At 39.3% G+C, this 24,043-nt stretch overlaps 1 protein-coding gene across 1 annotated transcript in view; it reads right to left on the minus strand.

The window, feature by feature from the left end:
- Positions 1-24,043, minus strand: part of LOC133711554 (uncharacterized) — a 51,328-nt gene that overhangs the window by 14,771 nt on the left and 12,514 nt on the right. The window contains exons 4-5 of the mRNA XM_062137658.1: positions 14,318-15,508; positions 1,953-3,877 (exon numbers count right to left, since the gene is read on the minus strand). Of these exons, the coding sequence (XP_061993642.1) occupies positions 1,953-3,877; positions 14,318-15,508 (3,116 nt within the window). The remainder of the gene's footprint in view (positions 1-1,952; positions 3,878-14,317; positions 15,509-24,043) is intronic.

Consider the following 24,043-nt stretch of genomic DNA (forward strand, 5'->3'; position numbering starts at 1 on the left):
AATGGACAAAGGCCAAATTTTTCTGTAGTGGGCCTTCAATTTAAAGTAAACTCCGAAATCACTAAGTATGGGGGACTAAAATCCATAAACATTTCTTTCTTTTTATTTCTTTTTAGCCGTATATATTTTTTCTTTCTTTTCATTTTTTTTTTTTTTTTTTTACGGCTTTCTCATATTTTTTTCTTTTCATGGACAAGTCTACCCCCACACTTGAACTTTCACCTCTTCTCAATCTTCATCTTTAACACCAAACCCATGTAATATGTCTCAAAAGTTAGCTCTACTAAGTTCTTAGAACAAAGGGTAGAGTTGTAACTATACTAAGCTTCATGGTTAAGGATTTTAAAGTGATGAACGAAAAGGCTTAATGTAGGCTCAAAGGGGCTTATCTAGGGGGGTCCCACGACGGGCACAAATAGGGACACAAGTTTATATGGCAATGGTGGTAATTCCTAGAGAACCTCTATCCCTTCCAGAATCAGGGCCATGTATTGATATTACGTCTCAACAAGCACAAGAGCGAATTCTAGCATCTCTAGTCCATTAAACTTAATCTATGGCAAGCAGTCAATCAAGATGAAAGAATAATGAGATCATCAAAACATCGCCAAGAAATTAAGAATATATTTTCATTTTCACTCCAAGAAAAAGGAACATGGCTCAAATATCTCACATGGGTTTTATGAATCAAAACTCATCCTAACATGCTCATATTCTGTACCAAGGTCACGAGATCCATATCCACTACACATGCATACATTTTTCATATATCTCAATTAACCAAAGAATACCATGTTAAAAATCATCTCAATGTTGTGATCCTCTTTTAGTCATGATTTCAGAGATATAGAATCATCCTAGACAGTTGAAAGGGCATCCTATAGACTCAAAACAAAAACAAAAGCAACGAAATTTTTTTTTATTTTTATGACATTTTTCGATTTTTTTGTATTTTTCAATATATATGACTCAAAATAAAAGACAAAAATGTAAATCCCTTCCCCCACACTTAAATATTGCATTGTCCTCAATGTAAGCAATTATAAGCATGCAATGAAACACTTAAGCATATAGAGATGGAATTTACGAAAATAAAGTTCAAAGACAAACAAAAAGCATAAAATAAAGAAGTAGGGAGGAAAAAGAGCAAATCTGCGTTGAAGGCTCCTCCACAGCTACTTCTGAATTGGGTTGCCTCCCAAGCAGCGCTTAATGTTTATAGTCTTTCAGCCTAGACTTGTACCTCCATTTAATCCTCAAGAGGTGGAACGTTTTGGAGGGGTACTTCCTCCACTTCGTGTTCCACAAAGGCCTCATAGTAAGGCTTCAAGCGATGGCCATTCACTTTGAACTCGTTACCTGTTTGTTCACTCTTTATCTGCACAGCTCCATGAGAAAACACATTAGTGATAACAAAAGGTCCAATCCAACGAGAACGAAGTTTACCTGGGAAGAGTTTTAGACGAGAATGGAAGAGAAGAACTTTTTGACCCACAACAAAAGTCTTCCTTCGAATCATTTTATCATGGAATGCCTTAGTCTTTTCTTTATAGATGTTGGCACTTTCGAAAGCATCATTCCTAATCTCCTCTAACTCTTGCAACTGCAGCTTCCTATGAAGCCCAGCTTCATCAATATCCATGTTAAACTGCTTCACAGCCCACCAAGCTTTGTGCTCTAACTCCACAGGTAAATGGCAAGGTTTGCCATAGACAATACGATATGGGGACATACCTATGGGAGTCTTGTATGCAGTTCTGTAGGCCCACAAAGCATCCTCCAAGCGGAGGGACCAATCCTTCCTGTTGGGGTTCACAGTCTTTTCCAATATCCCCTTGATCTGACGATTTGAGACCTCAGCCTGCCCACTAGTTTGGGGGTGATAAGGTGTAGAAACCTTATGTGTAACATCATATTTCTTCAACAAGGCCTCAATCGTCCGATTGCAAAAATGGGATCCACCATCACTAATGAGAACTCTAGGCATTCCAAACCTGCTAAAGATGTTAGACTTGATAAAATCTGCAACAACCTTAGAGTCATTAGTTCTAGTGGCCTTTGCTTCCACCCATTTGGAAACATAGTCCACTGCAAGTAAGATATATAGAAACCCAAAAGATGAAGGGAAAGGTCCCATGAAATCTATGCCCCAGACATCAAATATTTCAACAGTTATGATATTGGACAATGGCATTTGATCTCTAGAACTTAGATTTCCGGTTCGTTGGCATCTATCACAAGTTAAACAATATGCATGTGCATCCTTAAATAACGTTGGCCAAAAGAACCCAGACTCTAACACCTTAAAAGCAGTCTTTTTAGACCCAAAGTGACCCCCACATGCTTTAGAATGGCAAAACGAAAGTATGGCATTATGTTCATGTTCAGGCACACATCTCCTAATCAGTTGATCAGAGCAATATTTCCACAAATAAGGTTCATCCCAAACATATTGCTTAACAGTTTTCTTAAGCCTATCTCTATGAGCACGTGACATGGTATCAGGAATCTTCCTAGAAACAATATAGTTCACAATATCAGCATACCATGGTTCACTTACCTGAAGTCCAAAAAGCTGCTCATCTGGAAACGTCTCCACCAGAGGGAGAGGGTCTTCTGCATGTACCAAACGACTCAAGTGGTCAGCTACCACGTTTTCACTACCCTTCTTGTCCTTGATTTCAACGTCAAACTCTTGTAAGAGTAGGATCCATCTGATAAGTCTTGGTTTCGCCTCCTTCTTGGTCATCAAGTACTTCAAAGCTGCATGGTCAGTATAAATAATTACCTTGGTACCAAGTAAGTAGGAACGAAACTTTTCAAGGGCAAAGACAACTGCAAGGAGCTCCTTCTCTGTAGTGGAATAATTCATTTGGGCATCATTTAGAGTCCTTGAGGCGTAATAGATGGCATAGGGTCGTTTGTCCTTCCTTTGCCCCAAAACAGCTCCAACTGCATAGTCAGAGGCATCACACATCAACTCAAAGGGCAAGGACCAATCTGGAGGTAGCATGATGGGGGCTGACGTCAACAACTCCTTAAGCTTGTCAAAAGCAGCTTGACATTCCTTGTCAAAGTGAAAGGGCACATCCTTCTGGAGCAGTTGACATAGAGGTCTCGAAATCTTGGAGAAGTCCTTAATAAACCTCCTATAAAAACCTGCATGGCCAAGGAAAGAACGAATCTCTCTCACAGAAGTGGGAGAGGGTAAGTAACGCACAATGTCAACCTTGGCCTTATCGACCTCTATTCCCCTAGCAGAGACAATATGTCCTAAAACTATTCCTTGCTTAACCATAAAATGGCATTTCTCCCAATTAAGTACAAGGTTAGTTTCCATGCAACGTTTGAGAATTATTTCCAGATTATTAAGACAATCATCAAAATTCTTTCCAAAGACTGAAAAGTCATCCATAAATACCTCTATGATTTTCTCAATATAATCTGAAAAGATACTTACCATACACCTCTGAAAGGTACCTGGAGCGTTGCAAAGGCCAAAGGGCATACGTCTATAGGCAAACGTCCCAAAGGGGCAAGTGAAGGTTGTCTTCTCTTGATCTTCATTGGCTATGGCAATCTGATTGTAGCCTGAGTAGCCATCCAAGAAGCAGTAGTAGTCATGTCCAGCTAGGCGCTCAAGCATCTGATCAATGAATGGAAGAGGAAAGTGATCTTTCCTTGTTGTTGCGTTGAGCTTCCTATAATCAATGCACACTCGGTGACCTGTGACTGTCCTTTGGGGCACCAGTTCGTTCTCAGCATTCTTCACCACAGTTACCCCAGATTTCTTGGGCACAACCTGAACTGGAGAGACCCACTTGGAGTCTGAAATGGGGTAGATCACCCCACAATCTAGGAGTTTGATAACCTCCTTCTTCACAACTTCCATCATTGGAGGGTTGAGACGACGTTGAGCCTCTCTAGTGGGTTTAGACCCCTCCTCTAGAAGTATCCTATGGACGCAAGTTGTAGGGCTAATTCCCTTGATGTCCGCCAATGTCCATCCTATGGCGGTCTTGTGTTGTTTCAGCATCTCCACCAACTTCTCTTCTTGTGGAGTCGTAAGCGCAGAGGACACTATCACTGGTAAGGTCTCCTTGTCTCCTAAGTAGACATACTTCAAATGGTCTGGAAGAGGTTTAAGCTCAAGTTCTGGGGCCTGGACCACTGAAGGTAAAGTCTTGTTAGTAGATAACTGAATGGACAAAGGAGAATTAGACTTACCTACATAAGGGGATGCTTCAAGGAAGGAGACGTTTTCAATTATCTTTCCTTCACAAGTGTCCTTCAATTCCTCCTTTGAGATAATGGCACCACCTTTTGTGTACCCTACTCCTTGTTCGAGGGTTGTGGCTAGGGTATCCTCATTCATGGCCTCAAACATTTTCTGGGCAAGGTCATCCAAAATATCAATAGAATAACAGTCATTTATATCAAGAGGATACCTCATGGCTTCAAAAATGTTGAAGCCAATAACGTCACCATCAAACTCCATGGTGAGAGAACCTGCATACACATCTATCTTTGTCCTAGCTGTCCTTAAGAAAGGACGTCCCAAAAGCAAAGGAGTGGAACTCACAGGGGAGTCCTCCATTTCTAACACATAAAAATCAGCTGGGAAGATAAGATGGTTAACCTGCACAAGCACATCCTCCAACAAACCTCTAGGGTATGCATTGGATCTGTCAGCTAACTGAATGATAACATTATCAGATTTAAGTTCCCCTAGACCTAGGGTTTCATAAACAGAGTAGGGCATAACATTAACAGATGCACCTAGATCTAGCATGGCATTCTTAAATCTGGAGTTACCAATAGTACATGGAATAGTAAAGCTTCCAGGATCCTTACACTTTGGAGGAATCTTCCTCTGAATCAAGGCAGAAACGTTCTCACTTACCTTTACCACCTCCTTTTCACGGTTCACTCTCCTAGTAGTGCAAAGCTCTTTAAGGAACTTGGCATACTTAGGGACTTGCTTGATGGCCTCTAGGAGGGGTAAGTTTACTTGTACCTTCTTGAAAGTTTCCAAGATAGCTTGGTCACTTTCATCCTTCTTGGATTTAGCAAATCTGCGTGGAAAGGGCATGCAAGAAGAAGAAGGGTTAGTGATAACCGAATTGGATAAGTTAGAATTAATACCTTGAATATCCGGTTTGGCCTTTTGTGGTGAGGACGCCTTGACTTCTTCCTTGGACGTTGCAGGGTCCTTTTCAATACCCAACTTTGTGGGTTCATGGTCTTCCTCAATCTCTATGCTTACTTGGGCTTTCTTGGGTGGCTTGGGTTGATCCACAAATGGCCTTCCACTCCTTGTAGTCACAACTGATGCATTCTCCACATTACCCTTAGGATTAGGTATTGTGACACTAGGGAGCTTCCCATTCTCATGAATCTTGCTCATGAAATCCACAACTTGGCCCATCTGCTTCTTGAGTTCTGCAATGTCCTTAGTATGGGTCTGTTGTCCTTGGATCAAAGCCTGAGTAGAGTTTGTCAAGGCTTGTGTAGAAGCAGTCAAGGCTTCCAACGTCTTATCATAATGGGAATTGGAATTCCCAGAGTTCTGTTGAGGAGGAGGCATGTAAGGAGCTTGAGGACGTTGAAAGGTAGGCCCTTGAGGACGTTGAAAGTTACCACCAAGAGGATTCTGAACATTGTCATTGTTGGTCCACTTGAAGTTGGGATGGTCCCTCCATCCTGGGTTATAAGTATTGGAATAAGGGTCATGTCTAGGACGTTGAGGTCCTCCCTGATATCCTCCTTGAAATCCCCCTTGGTATCCTCCAATAGCATTGGCAGATTCCCATCCTCCATTTTCATTGAGTTGAGGGCATTGATCAGTAACATGCCCTTGCATAGAGCATACCCCACAAGCTATGGATGCACTAGGTCCTTTGGAACTTATGACTTGGTTCATGAGCAAGGTGAGCTTATTCAGTTGATCCTCAATGGCATTGTTCCTACCCACTTCATGTACCTTTCGAATGGAGTGCCCTACACCCTCGTATTGTTGACTGTTGAGGGCACGATTCTCAATAAGTTCCTTTCCCTCTGCAGGCGACTTGTCCACAAAAGCTCCTCCAGCTGCAGCATCAAGCATTTGCCTCTCTAAGGGTAAGAGTCCCTCATAGAAGCATGTCAGTAGGGTCTCATCCTTCATCTGATGTTGAGGACATTGAGCAAGTAAGGAATTGAACCTCTCATAATAGGCAGAATAGGATTCATCTGGAGCTTGTTCAATTCCACTAAGCTTCTTCCTGAGTGTGATGACCTTGGAAGCTGGGAAGTATCTTTCCAAGAAGGCCTTCCTCATAGTGTCCCAAGAGGTGATACGTCCAGCAGGAATCTCATATAGCCAATCTTTGGCTCTGTCAGCTAAGGAAAATGGAAATGCTTTCATCCTTAGAATGTTCTCATCTGCTCCTTGTGGTTGCATATTAGAACACACAACCTGAAATGCCCTAAGATGCTTGTTGGCGTCCTCTATAGGAAGCCCATGAAACTTAGGGAGTTGGTGCAATAATCCACTCTTCAGCTCAAACTCTGCATTCCTTCCTGCAGCAGGGGCAGGGTACACAATACCTATAGGGGGTCCTCCCTCAACTGTTGCTGTGGATAGTTCCCTAATGGATGCCATTCTCTCTTCTTGAACTTCTTCAGGTGGTGGTGTAGGTGGTGGTGTAGAGTTAGACGAAATCACAGGTGACGGTGAACGTGAAGGAGGAGATGGGGTAGGTGTAGGTGATGTAGATTCCTCAGAAGGATAGATTCTCTTCCCTTGCTCGTTAAACTTGTACTCTTTGAATTGCAAGGAAGAAGGTCTTCTGTACTCAAGTGTAGGAGGATTTTTCAAACGAGCGAGCCTTTCTTCAATCTCTCGTATGGTAGGGAGTTTAGAGGACTCGGACATTCATGGAATTCCTGAACAACATTAAGATGTACAGAAGTGAGTAACTTACGAAAACAAACAAAATACAAGTTAATATTTTCATACAAAAACGTCACTAAACTTTGTACAAGTAAGAGAAGTAAAAACAAAACACTTTACATGTGAAGGGTATGTACAAGTATTTTATTACTATTTTTTTTTTAGAACTTATAAACATCGTTAATAACTCAATTGATTCCAAGTTGTAAGTCGAGCCCAATAGAAACCACTACTATTGGTGAGCTACGATATAGGGATAGTCGCCTAGACATAAGTCTCTTTCCGTGGTTTCAGAAGGCCAGATAGCCAGATTAAGAGGTAAGTGAGAGGGAGGACTCATTTTGGTGATACTACGGAGGCTACTCCCTCATTGAGGTTTACGCCCCTATTGGCTACTTCCACATTGTGGTTTACGCACAGTCTATAGTATCTCTGAGATCCAATTGAACCCATCACCCAGGGTCTCAACCTAAGACACCATCTGTAATGCCCCTTACTCAGTTTGGAAAGTACTCATGTGTTAGACTGTTCTCCTAATGCTAATAAAGGCCGCCCTCAACCTCATAAGACCTTAGAAGGGTACCAATGAAGGGTTAAGGCCAATATTAACAAAAGGGCCCTTGTCTACTCATACGATTTTACACACTCACAACAATTAAATAATTAACAATATTCATAATTCAATTTTCATTGTTTTCCTCTTCTTTACAAGTAAAATTAGACAAAACTTTCAAACCAAACAAATACAAAACGTCACTATTCACTATTCACAATTTTTTTTTTTTTTTTTTTTTTTTTTTTTTTTTTTTTTGAATCTTTTATTTACAATTATTTTCAACACTTAGGTACGGGAACAGGGAATCTCGTTGTGCAATGGGGCTGAAACAGCTACCCTTCCAAGATTATGTTTAATCCAATATACCTTAAGTGCCACAACAATTTCTTACATTTTCTTTTTGTTATAAATACTATTGATATCAAATTTAATTCCAAGCGGTAAATCAAGTGGACGTGCGGCCCAAGTATAATCGTCTAGACACAAAGTCCCTCCTACATCCGTTGGGCAACCTTACTGAAATGGCCAGGTAGGGGAGGGCGAACACAAGAGGTAGGATCCATTTTGGCATAGGCTACTCCCTCATTGAGGTTTACGCCCATTTGTAGCACTTCTGAATCCAGAACCCGTCATGAACGTTGTCCCCAGCCTAGACACCATCTCACATAGGATATTCTTACTAGGATGTAAAAGGTCCTAAGTGTGTTAGACAGTTCAATGAATGTTAATAAAGGCCGCCCTCAACCTTAAGGGACCTGAACTAGGTACCAATAAGGGGTTTAGGCCAATATTAATAAACACGACTTCACCTATTCCTTCTTTAATTTACAACTCACAATTAAACTAGTATTCAACAATATAAATAACAACCTAAATAATTAATTAACTAAGTAATTAACTAACTAAATTTCGTTCAAATATAAACAAGTGCTTTTTCCGAAATTTTTTTTTTTTTCTTTTTTTTTTTTTTTTTTACGATAACAATATAAACAAAACAATATATTCACAATATGACAAATGATTTTTCAATCCCCGGCAACGGCGCCAAAAATTGATACGCTATGAGCAAGCGCATAATTTAACCCTGAAATATCGTTAGTAGTATAAGCAAATAGGGATCGTTCTATTCCGGGGATTGAGGGTACACCTGTCATTGTCAAACAATTAAACAATTAAAATTAAAACAAAGTATAATATTTACACACATGCACATTATTTACGAATAAAAAGGGGGTTTTTGATTTTGGGTTTTTTTTTTTGAAAATTAAACTAAGTTAACAAAATAATTAAAATGCTAAAACATAAAAAATATAAATGGAATGCAAGAACAAAGATCAAATCGAAACCCATGATTAAAGTTGATTCAAGTTCATCATTGTTCATCATAGTCATGCAAGAGGAATTGATCATGTGAAACGTTCAAAGCAAACAATTTCCCATATTTTACTTTCAACGCTAATTAATCTAAGTGAAAGCACATAGACTAATCCTATCAAACATGCATTCAAGCCCTAGAAAGCTAGTCAATCATACATGTTTAACGCATTAAGCATCTAGAAAGGCTATCAATTCAAATGTGCAACTTAGTATGAAAAAGTCCACCTAATTGCAATCTTCTTTGATTAAATTCGGTTTTTGTACAAAACCTTTACTACTTATTGATTCAAGAACACAAAACCAAAAAGTTGATTCATGTTCTTAAATTCGTAGCACCAATTATATAAAAACCCTAAAAGTTTCGAACCCTTTAAGATTAACATACAAAAGATTTCTATCATGCAAATTTAATCAAACACTCACACATAAGCAACCATAATTCGCAAAGTATGAATCTGAAAATTAACTATTAATCATAAAATTTCAGAAAACAATACTTGTTCAAACATATGTGTCAACTAAGGCATAACCAACGAAAATACAAACAAAGTTACAAGGAAGAATCGAATTACACCAAGAGATGGAGATGGTGATGAACGAAAAGGTGATGTGATCTCTTGAATTTCGAAAGCAATCTTCAAGGTGGAGGATGGATGGTGTTCACGGCTTGTCTTCTTCTTCCTTGGCCTTGCTTGCACTTCGTGGTTGCCTTAGAGGATGGAGAAGAGCACGGCTAGGCTAGAGAGCTTTTCTGAATTTTTTCTAAAGTTGTAAAACACAAAGGAAAGGAACCCTTGACGTTGAGAATGTGTGAGAATATATAGTGGACGCCTCCTTGCTTTCCAAGCCGTGTAAACCTCTAAATATCCCAAGGAATTAATCTGAAAATGCCACATAATTTCCTCCAATAATAGCTTGCCAAATAAGCCCTATGACATGGTTCAACCAATCACAAAACTCCATTTTAATTCCCTAATATTTTTGGCCGAAATATATAAAGATATATTCTGATTTTGTAGTTCAATTTCGGCCAAACTTCCTTAGAGAATATAGGGAACGAACCTAGACTCCTTTTTGGCCGTTTCTTGGTCTCCACACTTTGGCTTTCCTTAAAACTCTCCCCTAGAATCTCTCCTTGCCGAATTCTCTAGGGTTTCTTCATGAATATCACGGCAATTCCTTCTTTTCCTCTTGGCTTGGACGGCAAAAGATCTTCTAGGGTTTATCTCTTGATGTATTTCCATAAAAATAGCCCTAGAAAATCTCCCTAGAATATCTCCTTTTAATTTCTGATTTTTGGACGCCAACTCCTTGTTTCTCTCTTCATTTTGGACGGCAAAACTCTCCTAGGGTTTCTTCATGCGTCACAAACCCTAATCTCTTGGGCCATGATGGGCCATGATCCATTTTGCCGAAAATTCAAAGTGCTCTTGGGCTTCGTTGCTTCATCTTCAAGCCTTCTTATTTTCCAACGCAAAACACTTCATTTTCTTCATTTCTTTTCATAGTTGCGTTGGAAACTTCATTGGTAAGCTCTCCTCCATTTCGCAGGGTTTCCTGGTTGCACTAGGAAAGCTTGTTTCTTCATTTCTGCTCAAATGTGTGGACCGTTATCTCTCATATTTGTTCGTCTTGATGTTCGCAGGCTCCTCTTTCCATTCGTGCGTTCATTTCCACTTTTTAGCTCGGAGGTCCTGAAAATAGAAACTAGTATGAGAAATAGAAACTTTCCTAATTTGAAAAATAGAAACTTACTAAAAATGAAAAATAGAAAGTTACTAAAAATGAAAAATAGAAACTTGCCAGAAATGAGAAATGAAAACTACAAGAATAGAAACTTTCTAAAAATGGAAAATAGAAACTAAGAAAAATGGAAACTTTCTACAAATAGGAACTTTCCCAATCAAAGAATGGAAACTTTCCTAAACAGAGTTTTACTAAGGAAATGACGCAAGAAATGTAAGGAAATGCAGTTAAAACGTCGCATTAAAATGCTCCTATCAAATTCCCCCACACTTAGCTTTTGCTAGTCCCTTAGCAAAATCAAACAAAGACACACACTAAGACTCAACGAAAATTAAAGACTCAAACAAACAAAGACTCTATTGCCCTTCAACTTTTTGTCTCAGCAATCTCTTACTTTCACCACACCAAGATTAGCACTTCACCAAGAATCAATGTTTAGGCATTCGAGAATTAATTAAAACATATAATCCACACATACACAAGTAGGACTTGGTTGTAACAATGGTGATGGGTTTAAGCTTAGCATGCTTCAGACAAGTATGATTCAAATCTCACAAGTATATCCCTCTTTCTTTTCTCAGATCATGGCAATGCTTAAAAGCTTATTCACTCAAGTATATGTGAAAGATAAACAAGTGTATCACATATAAAGAAACGAAAGCACATAAATATTCTTTTAAAGATCTCATGAAGGATATCAACTACTTGCACGAATGGACTGCCATAGGTTCAACTCTTGTAACTCATCTCCACATCAAGGGCTGTCCCATCTTAAGGATCAAGAAGGTCCTCTCTCTCAAGGATTGTAATGGGGCTCAGGCTCAAGGTTTAAAGAAACGAAAGGTAAGGATTTATCAAAGTGTCCTAAAAACCTAGTAGAGCTCATATGAATGTAGAGATCTCGAAATTCCACCAAGGCATTGCAAAAACGTCACTTCCCCATATAGGTCACATAAAAGGGCCAAATGTCTTCATGTTGGGCCCAATCTTCAATGTAAACTTCCCTTGACCCTAGTGAAATGGACAAAGGCCAAATTTTTCTGTAGTGGGCCTTCAATTTAAAGTAAACTCCGAAATCACTAAGTATGGGGGACTAAAATCCATAAACATTTCTTTCTTTTTATTTCTTTTTAGCCGTATATATTTTTTCTTTCTTTTCATTTTTTTTTTTTTTTTTTTACGGCTTTCTCATATTTTTTTCTTTTCATGGACAAGTCTACCCCCACACTTGAACTTTCACCTCTTCTCAATCTTCATCTTTAACACCAAACCCATGTAATATGTCTCAAAAGTTAGCTCTACTAAGTTCTTAGAACAAAGGGTAGAGTTGTAACTATACTAAGCTTCATGGTTAAGGATTTTAAAGTGATGAACGAAAAGGCTTAATGTAGGCTCAAAGGGGCTTATCTAGGGGGGTCCCACGACGGGCACAAATAGGGACACAAGTTTATATGGCAATGGTGGTAATTCCTAGAGAACCTCTATCCCTTCCAGAATCAGGGCCATGTATTGATATTACGTCTCAACAAGCACAAGAGCGAATTCTAGCATCTCTAGTCCATTAAACTTAATCTATGGCAAGCAGTCAATCAAGATGAAAGAATAATGAGATCATCAAAACATCGCCAAGAAATTAAGAATATATTTTCATTTTCACTCCAAGAAAAAGGAACATGGCTCAAATATCTCACATGGGTTTTATGAATCAAAACTCATCCTAACATGCTCATATTCTGTACCAAGGTCACGAGATCCATATCCACTACACATGCATACATTTTTCATATATCTCAATTAACCAAAGAATACCATGTTAAAAATCATCTCAATGTTGTGATCCTCTTTTAGTCATGATTTCAGAGATATAGAATCATCCTAGACAGTTGAAAGGGCATCCTATAGACTCAAAACAAAAACAAAAGCAACGAAATTTTTTTTTATTTTTATGACATTTTTCGATTTTTTTGTATTTTTCAATATATATGACTCAAAATAAAAGACAAAAATGTAAATCCCTTCCCCCACACTTAAATATTGCATTGTCCTCAATGTAAGCAATTATAAGCATGCAATGAAACACTTAAGCATATAGAGATGGAATTTACGAAAATAAAGTTCAAAGACAAACAAAAAGCATAAAATAAAGAAGTAGGGAGGAAAAAGAGCAAATCTGCGTTGAAGGCTCCTCCACAGCTACTTCTGAATTGGGTTGCCTCCCAAGCAGCGCTTAATGTTTATAGTCTTTCAGCCTAGACTTGTACCTCCATTTAATCCTCAAGAGGTGGAACGTTTTGGAGGGGTACTTCCTCCACTTCGTGTTCCACAAAGGCCTCATAGTAAGGCTTCAAGCGATGGCCATTCACTTTGAACTCGTTACCTGTTTGTTCACTCTTTATCTGCACAGCTCCATGAGAAAACACATTAGTGATAACAAAAGGTCCAATCCAACGAGAACGAAGTTTACCTGGGAAGAGTTTTAGACGAGAATGGAAGAGAAGAACTTTTTGACCCACAACAAAAGTCTTCCTTCGAATCATTTTATCATGGAATGCCTTAGTCTTTTCTTTATAGATGTTGGCACTTTCGAAAGCATCATTCCTAATCTCCTCTAACTCTTGCAACTGCAGCTTCCTATGAAGCCCAGCTTCATCAATATCCATGTTAAACTGCTTCACAGCCCACCAAGCTTTGTGCTCTAACTCCACAGGTAAATGGCAAGGTTTGCCATAGACAATACGATATGGGGACATACCTATGGGAGTCTTGTATGCAGTTCTGTAGGCCCACAAAGCATCCTCCAAGCGGAGGGACCAATCCTTCCTGTTGGGGTTCACAGTCTTTTCCAATATCCCCTTGATCTGACGATTTGAGACCTCAGCCTGCCCACTAGTTTGGGGGTGATAAGGTGTAGAAACCTTATGTGTAACATCATATTTCTTCAACAAGGCCTCAATCGTCCGATTGCAAAAATGGGATCCACCATCACTAATGAGAACTCTAGGCATTCCAAACCTGCTAAAGATGTTAGACTTGATAAAATCTGCAACAACCTTAGAGTCATTAGTTCTAGTGGCCTTTGCTTCCACCCATTTGGAAACATAGTCCACTGCAAGTAAGATATATAGAAACCCAAAAGATGAAGGGAAAGGTCCCATGAAATCTATGCCCCAGACATCAAATATTTCAACAGTTATGATATTGGACAATGGCATTTGATCTCTAGAACTTAGATTTCCGGTTCGTTGGCATCTATCACAAGTTAAACAATATGCATGTGCATCCTTAAATAACGTTGGCCAAAAGAACCCAGACTCTAACACCTTAAAAGCAGTCTTTTTAGACCCAAAGTGACCCCCACATGCTTTAGAATGGCAAAACGAAAGTATGGCATTATGTTCATGTTCAGGCACACATCTCCTAATCAGTTGATCAGAGCAATATTTCCACAAATAAGGTTCATCCCAAACATATTGCTTAACAGTTTTCTTAAGCCTATCTCTATGAGCACGTGACATGGTATCAGGAATCTTCCTAGAAACAATATAGTTCACAATATCAGCATACCATGGTTCACTTACCTGAAGTCCAAAAAGCTGCTCATCTGGAAACGTCTCCACCAGAGGGAGAGGGTCTTCTGCATGTACCAAACGACTCAAGTGGTCAGCTACCACGTTTTCACTACCCTTCTTGTCCTTGATTTCAACGTCAAACTCTTGTAAGAGTAGGATCCATCTGATAAGTCTTGGTTTCGCCTCCTTCTTGGTCATCAAGTACTTCAAAGCTGCATGGTCAGTATAAATAATTACCTTGGTACCAAGTAAGTAGGAACGAAACTTTTCAAGGGCAAAGACAACTGCAAGGAGCTCCTTCTCTGTAGTGGAATAATTCATTTGGGCATCATTTAGAGTCCTTGAGGCGTAATAGATGGCATAGGGTCGTTTGTCCTTCCTTTGCCCCAAAACAGCTCCAACTGCATAGTCAGAGGCATCACACATCAACTCAAAGGGCAAGGACCAATCTGGAGGTAGCATGATGGGGGCTGACGTCAACAACTCCTTAAGCTTGTCAAAAGCAGCTTGACATTCCTTGTCAAAGTGAAAGGGCACATCCTTCTGGAGCAGTTGACATAGAGGTCTCGAAATCTTGGAGAAGTCCTTAATAAACCTCCTATAAAAACCTGCATGGCCAAGGAAAGAACGAATCTCTCTCACAGAAGTGGGAGAGGGTAAGTAACGCACAATGTCAACCTTGGCCTTATCGACCTCTATTCCCCTAGCAGAGACAATATGTCCTAAAACTATTCCTTGCTTAACCATAAAATGGCATTTCTCCCAATTAAGTACAAGGTTAGTTTCCATGCAACGTTTGAGAATTATTTCCAGATTATTAAGACAATCATCAAAATTCTTTCCAAAGACTGAAAAGTCATCCATAAATACCTCTATGATTTTCTCAATATAATCTGAAAAGATACTTACCATACACCTCTGAAAGGTACCTGGAGCGTTGCAAAGGCCAAAGGGCATACGTCTATAGGCAAACGTCCCAAAGGGGCAAGTGAAGGTTGTCTTCTCTTGATCTTCATTGGCTATGGCAATCTGATTGTAGCCTGAGTAGCCATCCAAGAAGCAGTAGTAGTCATGTCCAGCTAGGCGCTCAAGCATCTGATCAATGAATGGAAGAGGAAAGTGATCTTTCCTTGTTGTTGCGTTGAGCTTCCTATAATCAATGCACACTCGGTGACCTGTGACTGTCCTTTGGGGCACCAGTTCGTTCTCAGCATTCTTCACCACAGTTACCCCAGATTTCTTGGGCACAACCTGAACTGGAGAGACCCACTTGGAGTCTGAAATGGGGTAGATCACCCCACAATCTAGGAGTTTGATAACCTCCTTCTTCACAACTTCCATCATTGGAGGGTTGAGACGACGTTGAGCCTCTCTAGTGGGTTTAGACCCCTCCTCTAGAAGTATCCTATGGACGCAAGTTGTAGGGCTAATTCCCTTGATGTCCGCCAATGTCCATCCTATGGCGGTCTTGTGTTGTTTCAGCATCTCCACCAACTTCTCTTCTTGTGGAGTCGTAAGCGCAGAGGACACTATCACTGGTAAGGTCTCCTTGTCTCCTAAGTAGACATACTTCAAATGGTCTGGAAGAGGTTTAAGCTCAAGTTCTGGGGCCTGGACCACTGAAGGTAAAGTCTTGTTAGTAGATAACTGAATGGACAAAGGAGAATTAGACTTACCTACATAAGGGGATGCTTCAAGGAAGGAGACGTTTTCAATTATCTTTCCTTCACAAGTGTCCTTCAATTCCTCCTTTGAGATAATGGCACCACCTTTTGTGTACCCTACTCCTTGTTCGAGGGTTGTGGCTAGGGTATCCTCATTCATGGCCTCAAACATTTTCTGGGCAAGGTCATCCAAAATATCAATAGAATAACAGTCATTTATATCAAGAGGATACCTCATGGCTTCAAAAATGTTGAAGCCAATAACGTCACCATCAAACTCCATGGTGAGAGAACCTGCATACACATCTATCTTTGTCCTAGCTGTCCTTAAGAAAGGACGTCCCAAAAGCAAAGGAGTGGAACTCACAGGGGAGTCCTCCATTTCTAACACATAAAAATCAGCTGGGAAGATAAGATGGTTAACCTGCACAAGCACATCCTCCAACAAACCTCTAGGGTATGCATTGGATCTGTCAGCTAACTGAATGATAACATTATCAGATTTAAGTTCCCCTAGACCTAGGGTTTCATAAACAGAGTAGGGCATAACATTAACAGATGCACCTAGATCTAGCATGGCATTCTTAAATCTGGAGTTACCAATAGTACATGGAATAGTAAAGCTTCCAGGATCCTTACACTTTGGAGGAATCTTCCTCTGAATCAAGGCAGAAACGTTCTCACTTACCTTTACCACCTCCTTTTCACGGTTCACTCTCCTAGTAGTGCAAAGCTCTTTAAGGAACTTGGCATACTTAGGGACTTGCTTGATGGCCTCTAGGAGGGGTAAGTTTACTTGTACCTTCTTGAAAGTTTCCAAGATAGCTTGGTCACTTTCATCCTTCTTGGATTTAGCAAATCTGCGTGGAAAGGGCATGCAAGAAGAAGAAGGGTTAGTGATAACCGAATTGGATAAGTTAGAATTAATACCTTGAATATCCGGTTTGGCCTTTTGTGGTGAGGACGCCTTGACTTCTTCCTTGGACGTTGCAGGGTCCTTTTCAATACCCAACTTTGTGGGTTCATGGTCTTCCTCAATCTCTATGCTTACTTGGGCTTTCTTGGGTGGCTTGGGTTGATCCACAAATGGCCTTCCACTCCTTGTAGTCACAACTGATGCATTCTCCACATTACCCTTAGGATTAGGTATTGTGACACTAGGGAGCTTCCCATTCTCATGAATCTTGCTCATGAAATCCACAACTTGGCCCATCTGCTTCTTGAGTTCTGCAATGTCCTTAGTATGGGTCTGTTGTCCTTGGATCAAAGCCTGAGTAGAGTTTGTCAAGGCTTGTGTAGAAGCAGTCAAGGCTTCCAACGTCTTATCATAATGGGAATTGGAATTCCCAGAGTTCTGTTGAGGAGGAGGCATGTAAGGAGCTTGAGGACGTTGAAAGGTAGGCCCTTGAGGACGTTGAAAGTTACCACCAAGAGGATTCTGAACATTGTCATTGTTGGTCCACTTGAAGTTGGGATGGTCCCTCCATCCTGGGTTATAAGTATTGGAATAAGGGTCATGTCTAGGACGTTGAGGTCCTCCCTGATATCCTCCTTGAAATCCCCCTTGGTATCCTCCAATAGCATTGGCAGATTCCCATCCTCCATTTTCATTGAGTTGAGGGCATTGATCAGTAACATGCCCTTGCATAGAGCATACCCCACAAGCTATGGATGCACTAGGTCCTTTGGAACTTATGACTTGGTTCATGAGCAAGGTGAGCTTATTCAGTTGATCCTCAATGGCATTGTTCCTACCCACTTCATGTACCTTTCGAATGGAGTGCCCTACACCCTCGTATTGTTGACTGTTGAGGGCACGATTCTCAATAAGTTCCTTTCCCTCTGCAGGCGACTTGTCCACAAAAGCTCCTCCAGCTGCAGCATCAAGCATTTGCCTCTCTAAGGGTAAGAGTCCCTCATAGAAGCATGTCAGTAGGGTCTCATCCTTCATCTGATGTTGAGGACATTGAGCAAGTAAGGAATTGAACCTCTCATAATAGGCAGAATAGGATTCATCTGGAGCTTGTTCAATTCCACTAAGCTTCTTCCTGAGTGTGATGACCTTGGAAGCTGGGAAGTATCTTTCCAAGAAGGCCTTCCTCATAGTGTCCCAAGAGGTGATACGTCCAGCAGGAATCTCATATAGCCAATCTTTGGCTCTGTCAGCTAAGGAAAATGGAAATGCTTTCATCCTTAGAATGTTCTCATCTGCTCCTTGTGGTTGCATATTAGAACACACAACCTGAAATGCCCTAAGATGCTTGTTGGCGTCCTCCATAGGAAGCCCATGAAACTTAGGGAGTTGGTGCAATAATCCACTCTTCAGCTCAAACTCTGCATTCCTTCCTGCAGCAGGGGCAGGGTACACAATACCTATAGGGGGTCCTCCCTCAACTGTTGCTGTGGATAGTTCCCTAATGGATGCCATTCTCTCTTCTTGAACTTCTTCAGGTGGTGGTGTAGGTGGTGGTGTAGAGTTAGACGAAATCACAGGTGACGGTGAACGTGAAGGAGGAGATGGGGTAGGTGTAGGTGATGTAGATTCCTCAGAAGGATAGATTCTCTTCCCTTGCTCGTTAAACTTGTACTCTTTGAATTGCAAGGAAGAAGGTCTTCTGTACTCAAGTGTAGGAGGATTTTTCAAACGAGCGAGCCTTTCTTCAATCTCTCGTATGGTAGGGAGTTTAGAGGACTCGGACATTCATGGAATTCCTGAACAACATTAAGATGTACAGAAGTGAGTAACTTACGAAAACAAACAAAATACAAGTTAATATTTTCATACAAAAACGTCACTATTCACAATGCAACAAAAGAGACTTACACTTTGTACAAGTAAGAGAAGTAAAAACAAAACACTTTACATGTGAAGGGTATGTACAAGTATTTTATTACTATTTTTTTTTAGAACTTATAAACATCGTTAATAACTCAATTGATTCCAAGTTGTAAGTCGAGCCCAATAGAAACCACTACTATTGGTGAGCTACGATATAGGGATAGTCGCCTAGACATAAGTCTCTTTCCGTGGTTTCAGAAGGCCAGATAGCCAGATTAAGAGGTAAGTGAGAGGGAGGACTCATTTTGGTGATACTACGGAGGCTACTCCCTCATTGAGGTTTACGCCCCTATTGGCTACTTCCACATTGTGGTTTACGCACAGTCTATAGTATCTCTGAGATCCAATTGAACCCATCACCCAGGGTCTCAACCTAAGACACCATCTGTAATGCCCCTTACTCAGTTTGGAAAGTACTCATGTGTTAGACTGTTCTCCTAATGCTAATAAAGGCCGCCCTCAACCTCATAAGACCTTAGAAGGGTACCAATGAAGGGTTAAGGCCAATATTAACAAAAGGGCCCTTGTCTACTCATACGATTTTACACACTCACAACAATTAAATAATTAACAATATTCATAATTCAATTTTCATTGTTTTCCTCTTCTTTACAAGTAAAATTAGACAAAACTTTCAAACCAAACAAATACAAAACGTCACTATTCACTATTCACAATTTTTTTTTTTTTTTTTTTTTTTTTTTTTTTTTTTTTTTTTTGAATCTTTTATTTACAATTATTTTCAACACTTAGGTACGGGAACAGGGAATCTCGTTGTGCAATGCTACCCTTCCAAGATTATGTTTAATCCAATATACCTTAAGTGCCACAACAATTTCTTACATTTTCTTTTTGTTATAAATACTATTGATATCAAATTTAATTCCAAGCGGTAAATCAAGTGGACGTGCGGCCCAAGTATAATCGTCTAGACACAAAGTCCCTCCTACATCCGTTGGGCAACCTTACTGAAATGGCCAGGTAGGGGAGGGCGAACACAAGAGGTAGGATCCATTTTGGCATAGGCTACTCCCTCATTGAGGTTTACGCCCATTTGTAGCACTTCTGAATCCAGAACCCGTCATGAACGTTGTCCCCAGCCTAGACACCATCTCACATAGGATATTCTTACTAGGATGTAAAAGGTCCTAAGTGTGTTAGACAGTTCAATGAATGTTAATAAAGGCCGCCCTCAACCTTAAGGGACCTGAACTAGGTACCAATAAGGGGTTTAGGCCAATATTAATAAACACGACTTCACCTATTCCTTCTTTAATTTACAACTCACAATTAAACTAGTATTCAACAATATAAATAACAACCTAAATAATTAATTAACTAAGTAATTAACTAACTAAATTTCGTTCAAATATAAACAAGTGCTTTTTCCGAAATTTTTTTTTTTTTCTTTTTTTTTTTTTTTTTTTTACGATAACAATATAAACAAAACAATATATTCACAATATGACAAATGATTTTTCAATCCCCGGCAACGGCGCCAAAAATTGATACGCTATGAGCAAGCGCATAATTTAACCCTGAAATATCGTTAGTAGTATAAGCAAATAGGGATCGTTCTATTCCGGGGATTGAGGGTACACCTGTCATTGTCAAACAATTAAACAATTAAAATTAAAACAAAGTATAATATTTACACACATGCACATTATTTACGAATAAAAAGGGGGTTTTTGATTTTGGGTTTTTTTTTTTGAAAATTAAACTAAGTTAACAAAATAATTAAAATGCTAAAACATAAAAAATATAAATGGAATGCAAGAACAAAGATCAAATCGAAACCCATGATTAAAGTTGATTCAAGTTCATCATTGTTCATCATAGTCATGCAAGAGGAATTGATCATGTGAAACGTTCAAAGCAAACAATTTCCCATATTTTACTTTCAACGCTAATTAATCTAAGTGAAAGCACATAGACTAATCCTATCAAACATGCATTCAAGCCCTAGAAAGCTAGTCAATCATACATGTTTAACGCATTAAGCATCTAGAAAGGCTATCAATTCAAATGTGCAACTTAGTATGAAAAAGTCCACCTAATTGCAATCTTCTTTGATTAAATTCGGTTTTTGTACAAAACCTTTACTACTTATTGATTCAAGAACACAAAACCAAAAAGTTGATTCATGTTCTTAAATTCATAGCACCAATTATATAAAAACCCTAAAAGTTTCGAACCCTTTAAGATTAACATACAAAAGATTTCTATCATGCAAATTTAATCAAACACTCACACATAAGCAACCATAATTCGCAAAGTATGAATCTGAAAATTAACTATTAATCATAAAATTTCAGAAAACAATACTTGTTCAAACATATGTGTCAACTAAGGCATAACCAACGAAAATACAAACAAAGTTACAAGGAAGAATCGAATTACACCAAGAGATGGAGATGGTGATGAACGAAAAGGTGATGTGATCTCTTGAATTTCGAAAGCAATCTTCAAGGTGGAGGATGGATGGTGTTCACGGCTTGTCTTCTTCTTCCTTGGCCTTGCTTGCACTTCGTGGTTGCCTTAGAGGATGGAGAAGAGCACGGCTAGGCTAGAGAGCTTTTCTGAATTTTTTCTAAAGTTGTAAAACACAAAGGAAAGGAACCCTTGACGTTGAGAATGTGTGAGAATATATAGTGGACGCCTCCTTGCTTTCCAAGCCGTGTAAACCTCTAAATATCCCAAGGAATTAATCTGAAAATGCCACATAATTTCCTCCAATAATAGCTTGCCAAATAAGCCCTATGACATGGTTCAACCAATCACAAAACTCCATTTTAATTCCCTAATATTTTTGGCCGAAATATATAAAGATATATTCTGATTTTGTAGTTCAATTTCGGCCAAACTTCCTTAGAGAATATAGGGAACGAACCTAGACTCCTTTTTGGCCGTTTCTTGGTCTCCACACTTTGGCTTTCCTTAAAACTCTCCCCTAGAATCTCTCCTTGCCGAATTCTCTAGGGTTTCTTCATGAATATCACGGCAATTCCTTCTTTTCCTCTTGGCTTGGACGGCAAAAGATCTTCTAGGGTTTATCTCTTGATGTATTTCCATAAAAATAGCCCTAGAAAATCTCCCTAGAATATCTCCTTTTAATTTCTGATTTTTGGACGCCAACTCCTTGTTTCTCTCTTCATTTTGGACGGCAAAACTCTCCTAGGGTTTCTTCATGCGTCACAAACCCTAATCTCTTGGGCCATGATGGGCCATGATCCATTTTGCCGAAAATTCAAAGTGCTCTTGGGCTTCGTTGCTTCATCTTCAAGCCTTCTTATTTTCCAACGCAAAACACTTCATTTTCTTCATTTCTTTTCATAGTTGCGTTGGAAACTTCATTGGTAAGCTCTCCTCCATTTCGCAGGGTTTCCTGGTTGCACTAGGAAAGCTTGTTTCTTCATTTCTGCTCAAATGTGTGGACCGTTATCTCTCATATTTGTTCGTCTTGATGTTCGCAGGCTCCTCTTTCCATTCGTGCGTTCATTTCCACTTTTTAGCTCGGAGGTCCTGAAAATAGAAACTAGTATGAGAAATAGAAACTTTCCTAATTTGAAAAATAGAAACTTACTAAAAATGAAAAATAGAAAGTTACTAAAAATGAAAAATAGAAACTTGCCAGAAATGAGAAATGAAAACTACAAGAATAGAAACTTTCTAAAAATGGAAAATAGAAACTAAGAAAAATGGAAACTTTCTACAAATAGGAACTTTCCCAATCAAAGAATGGAAACTTTCCTAAACAGAGTTTTACTAAGGAAATGACGCAAGAAATGTAAGGAAATGCAGTTAAAACGTCGCATTAAAATGCTCCTATCAAATTCCCCCACACTTAGCTTTTGCTAGTCCCTTAGCAAAATCAAACAAAGACACACACTAAGACTCAACGAAAATTAAAGACTCAAACAAACAAAGACTCTATTGCCCTTCAACTTTTTGTCTCAGCAATCTCTTACTTTCACCACACCAAGATTAGCACTTCACCAAGAATCAATGTTTAGGCATTCGAGAATTAATTAAAACATATAATCCACACATACACAAGTAGGACTTGGTTGTAACAATGGTGATGGGTTTAAGCTTAGCATGCTTCAGACAAGTATGATTCAAATCTCACAAGTATATCCCTCTTTCTTTTCTCAGATCATGGCAATGCTTAAAAGCTTATTCACTCAAGTATATGTGAAAGATAAACAAGTGTATCACATATAAAGAAACGAAAGCACATAAATATTCTTTTAAAGATCTCATGAAGGATATCAACTACTTGCACGAATGGACTGCCATAGGTTCAACTCTTGTAACTCATCTCCACATCAAGGGCTGTCCCATCTTAAGGATCAAGAAGGTCCTCTCTCTCAAGGATTGTAATGGGGCTCAGGCTCAAGGTTTAAAGAAACGAAAGGTAAGGATTTATCAAAGTGTCCTAAAAACCTAGTAGAGCTCATATGAATGTAGAGATCTCGAAATTCCACCAAGGCATTGCAAAAACGTCACTTCCCCATATAGGTCACATAAAAGGGCCAAATGTCTTCATGTTGGGCCCAATCTTCAATGTAAACTTCCCTTGACCCTAGTGAAATGGACAAAGGCCAAATTTTTCTGTAGTGGGCCTTCAATTTAAAGTAAACTCCGAAATCACTAAGTATGGGGGACTAAAATCCATAAACATTTCTTTCTTTTTATTTCTTTTTAGCCGTATATATTTTTTCTTTCTTTTCATTTTTTTTTTTTTTTTTTTACGGCTTTCTCATATTTTTTTCTTTTCATGGACAAGTCTACCCCCACACTTGAACTTTCACCTCTTCTCAATCTTCATCTTTAACACCAAACCCATGTAATATGTCTCAAAAGTTAGCTCTACTAAGTTCTTAGAACAAAGGGTAGAGTTGTAACTATACTAAGCTTCATGGTTAAGGATTTTAAAGTGATGAACGAAAAGGCTTAATGTAGGCTCAAAGGGGCTTATCTAGGGGGGTCCCACGACGGGCACAAATAGGGACACAAGTTTATATGGCAATGGTGGTAATTCCTAGAGAACCTCTATCCCTTCCAGAATCAGGGCCATGTATTGATATTACGTCTCAACAAGCACAAGAGCGAATTCTAGCATCTCTAGTCCATTAAACTTAATCTATGGCAAGCAGTCAATCAAGATGAAAGAATAATGAGATCATCAAAACATCGCCAAGAAATTAAGAATATATTTTCATTTTCACTCCAAGAAAAAGGAACATGGCTCAAATATCTCACATGGGTTTTATGAATCAAAACTCATCCTAACATGCTCATATTCTGTACCAAGGTCACGAGATCCATATCCACTACACATGCATACATTTT

The sequence above is a fragment of the Rosa rugosa genome, chromosome 5 (assembly GCF_958449725.1).
Source record: "Rosa rugosa chromosome 5, drRosRugo1.1, whole genome shotgun sequence".
Classification (NCBI taxonomy): Eukaryota; Viridiplantae; Streptophyta; class Magnoliopsida; order Rosales; family Rosaceae; genus Rosa; species Rosa rugosa.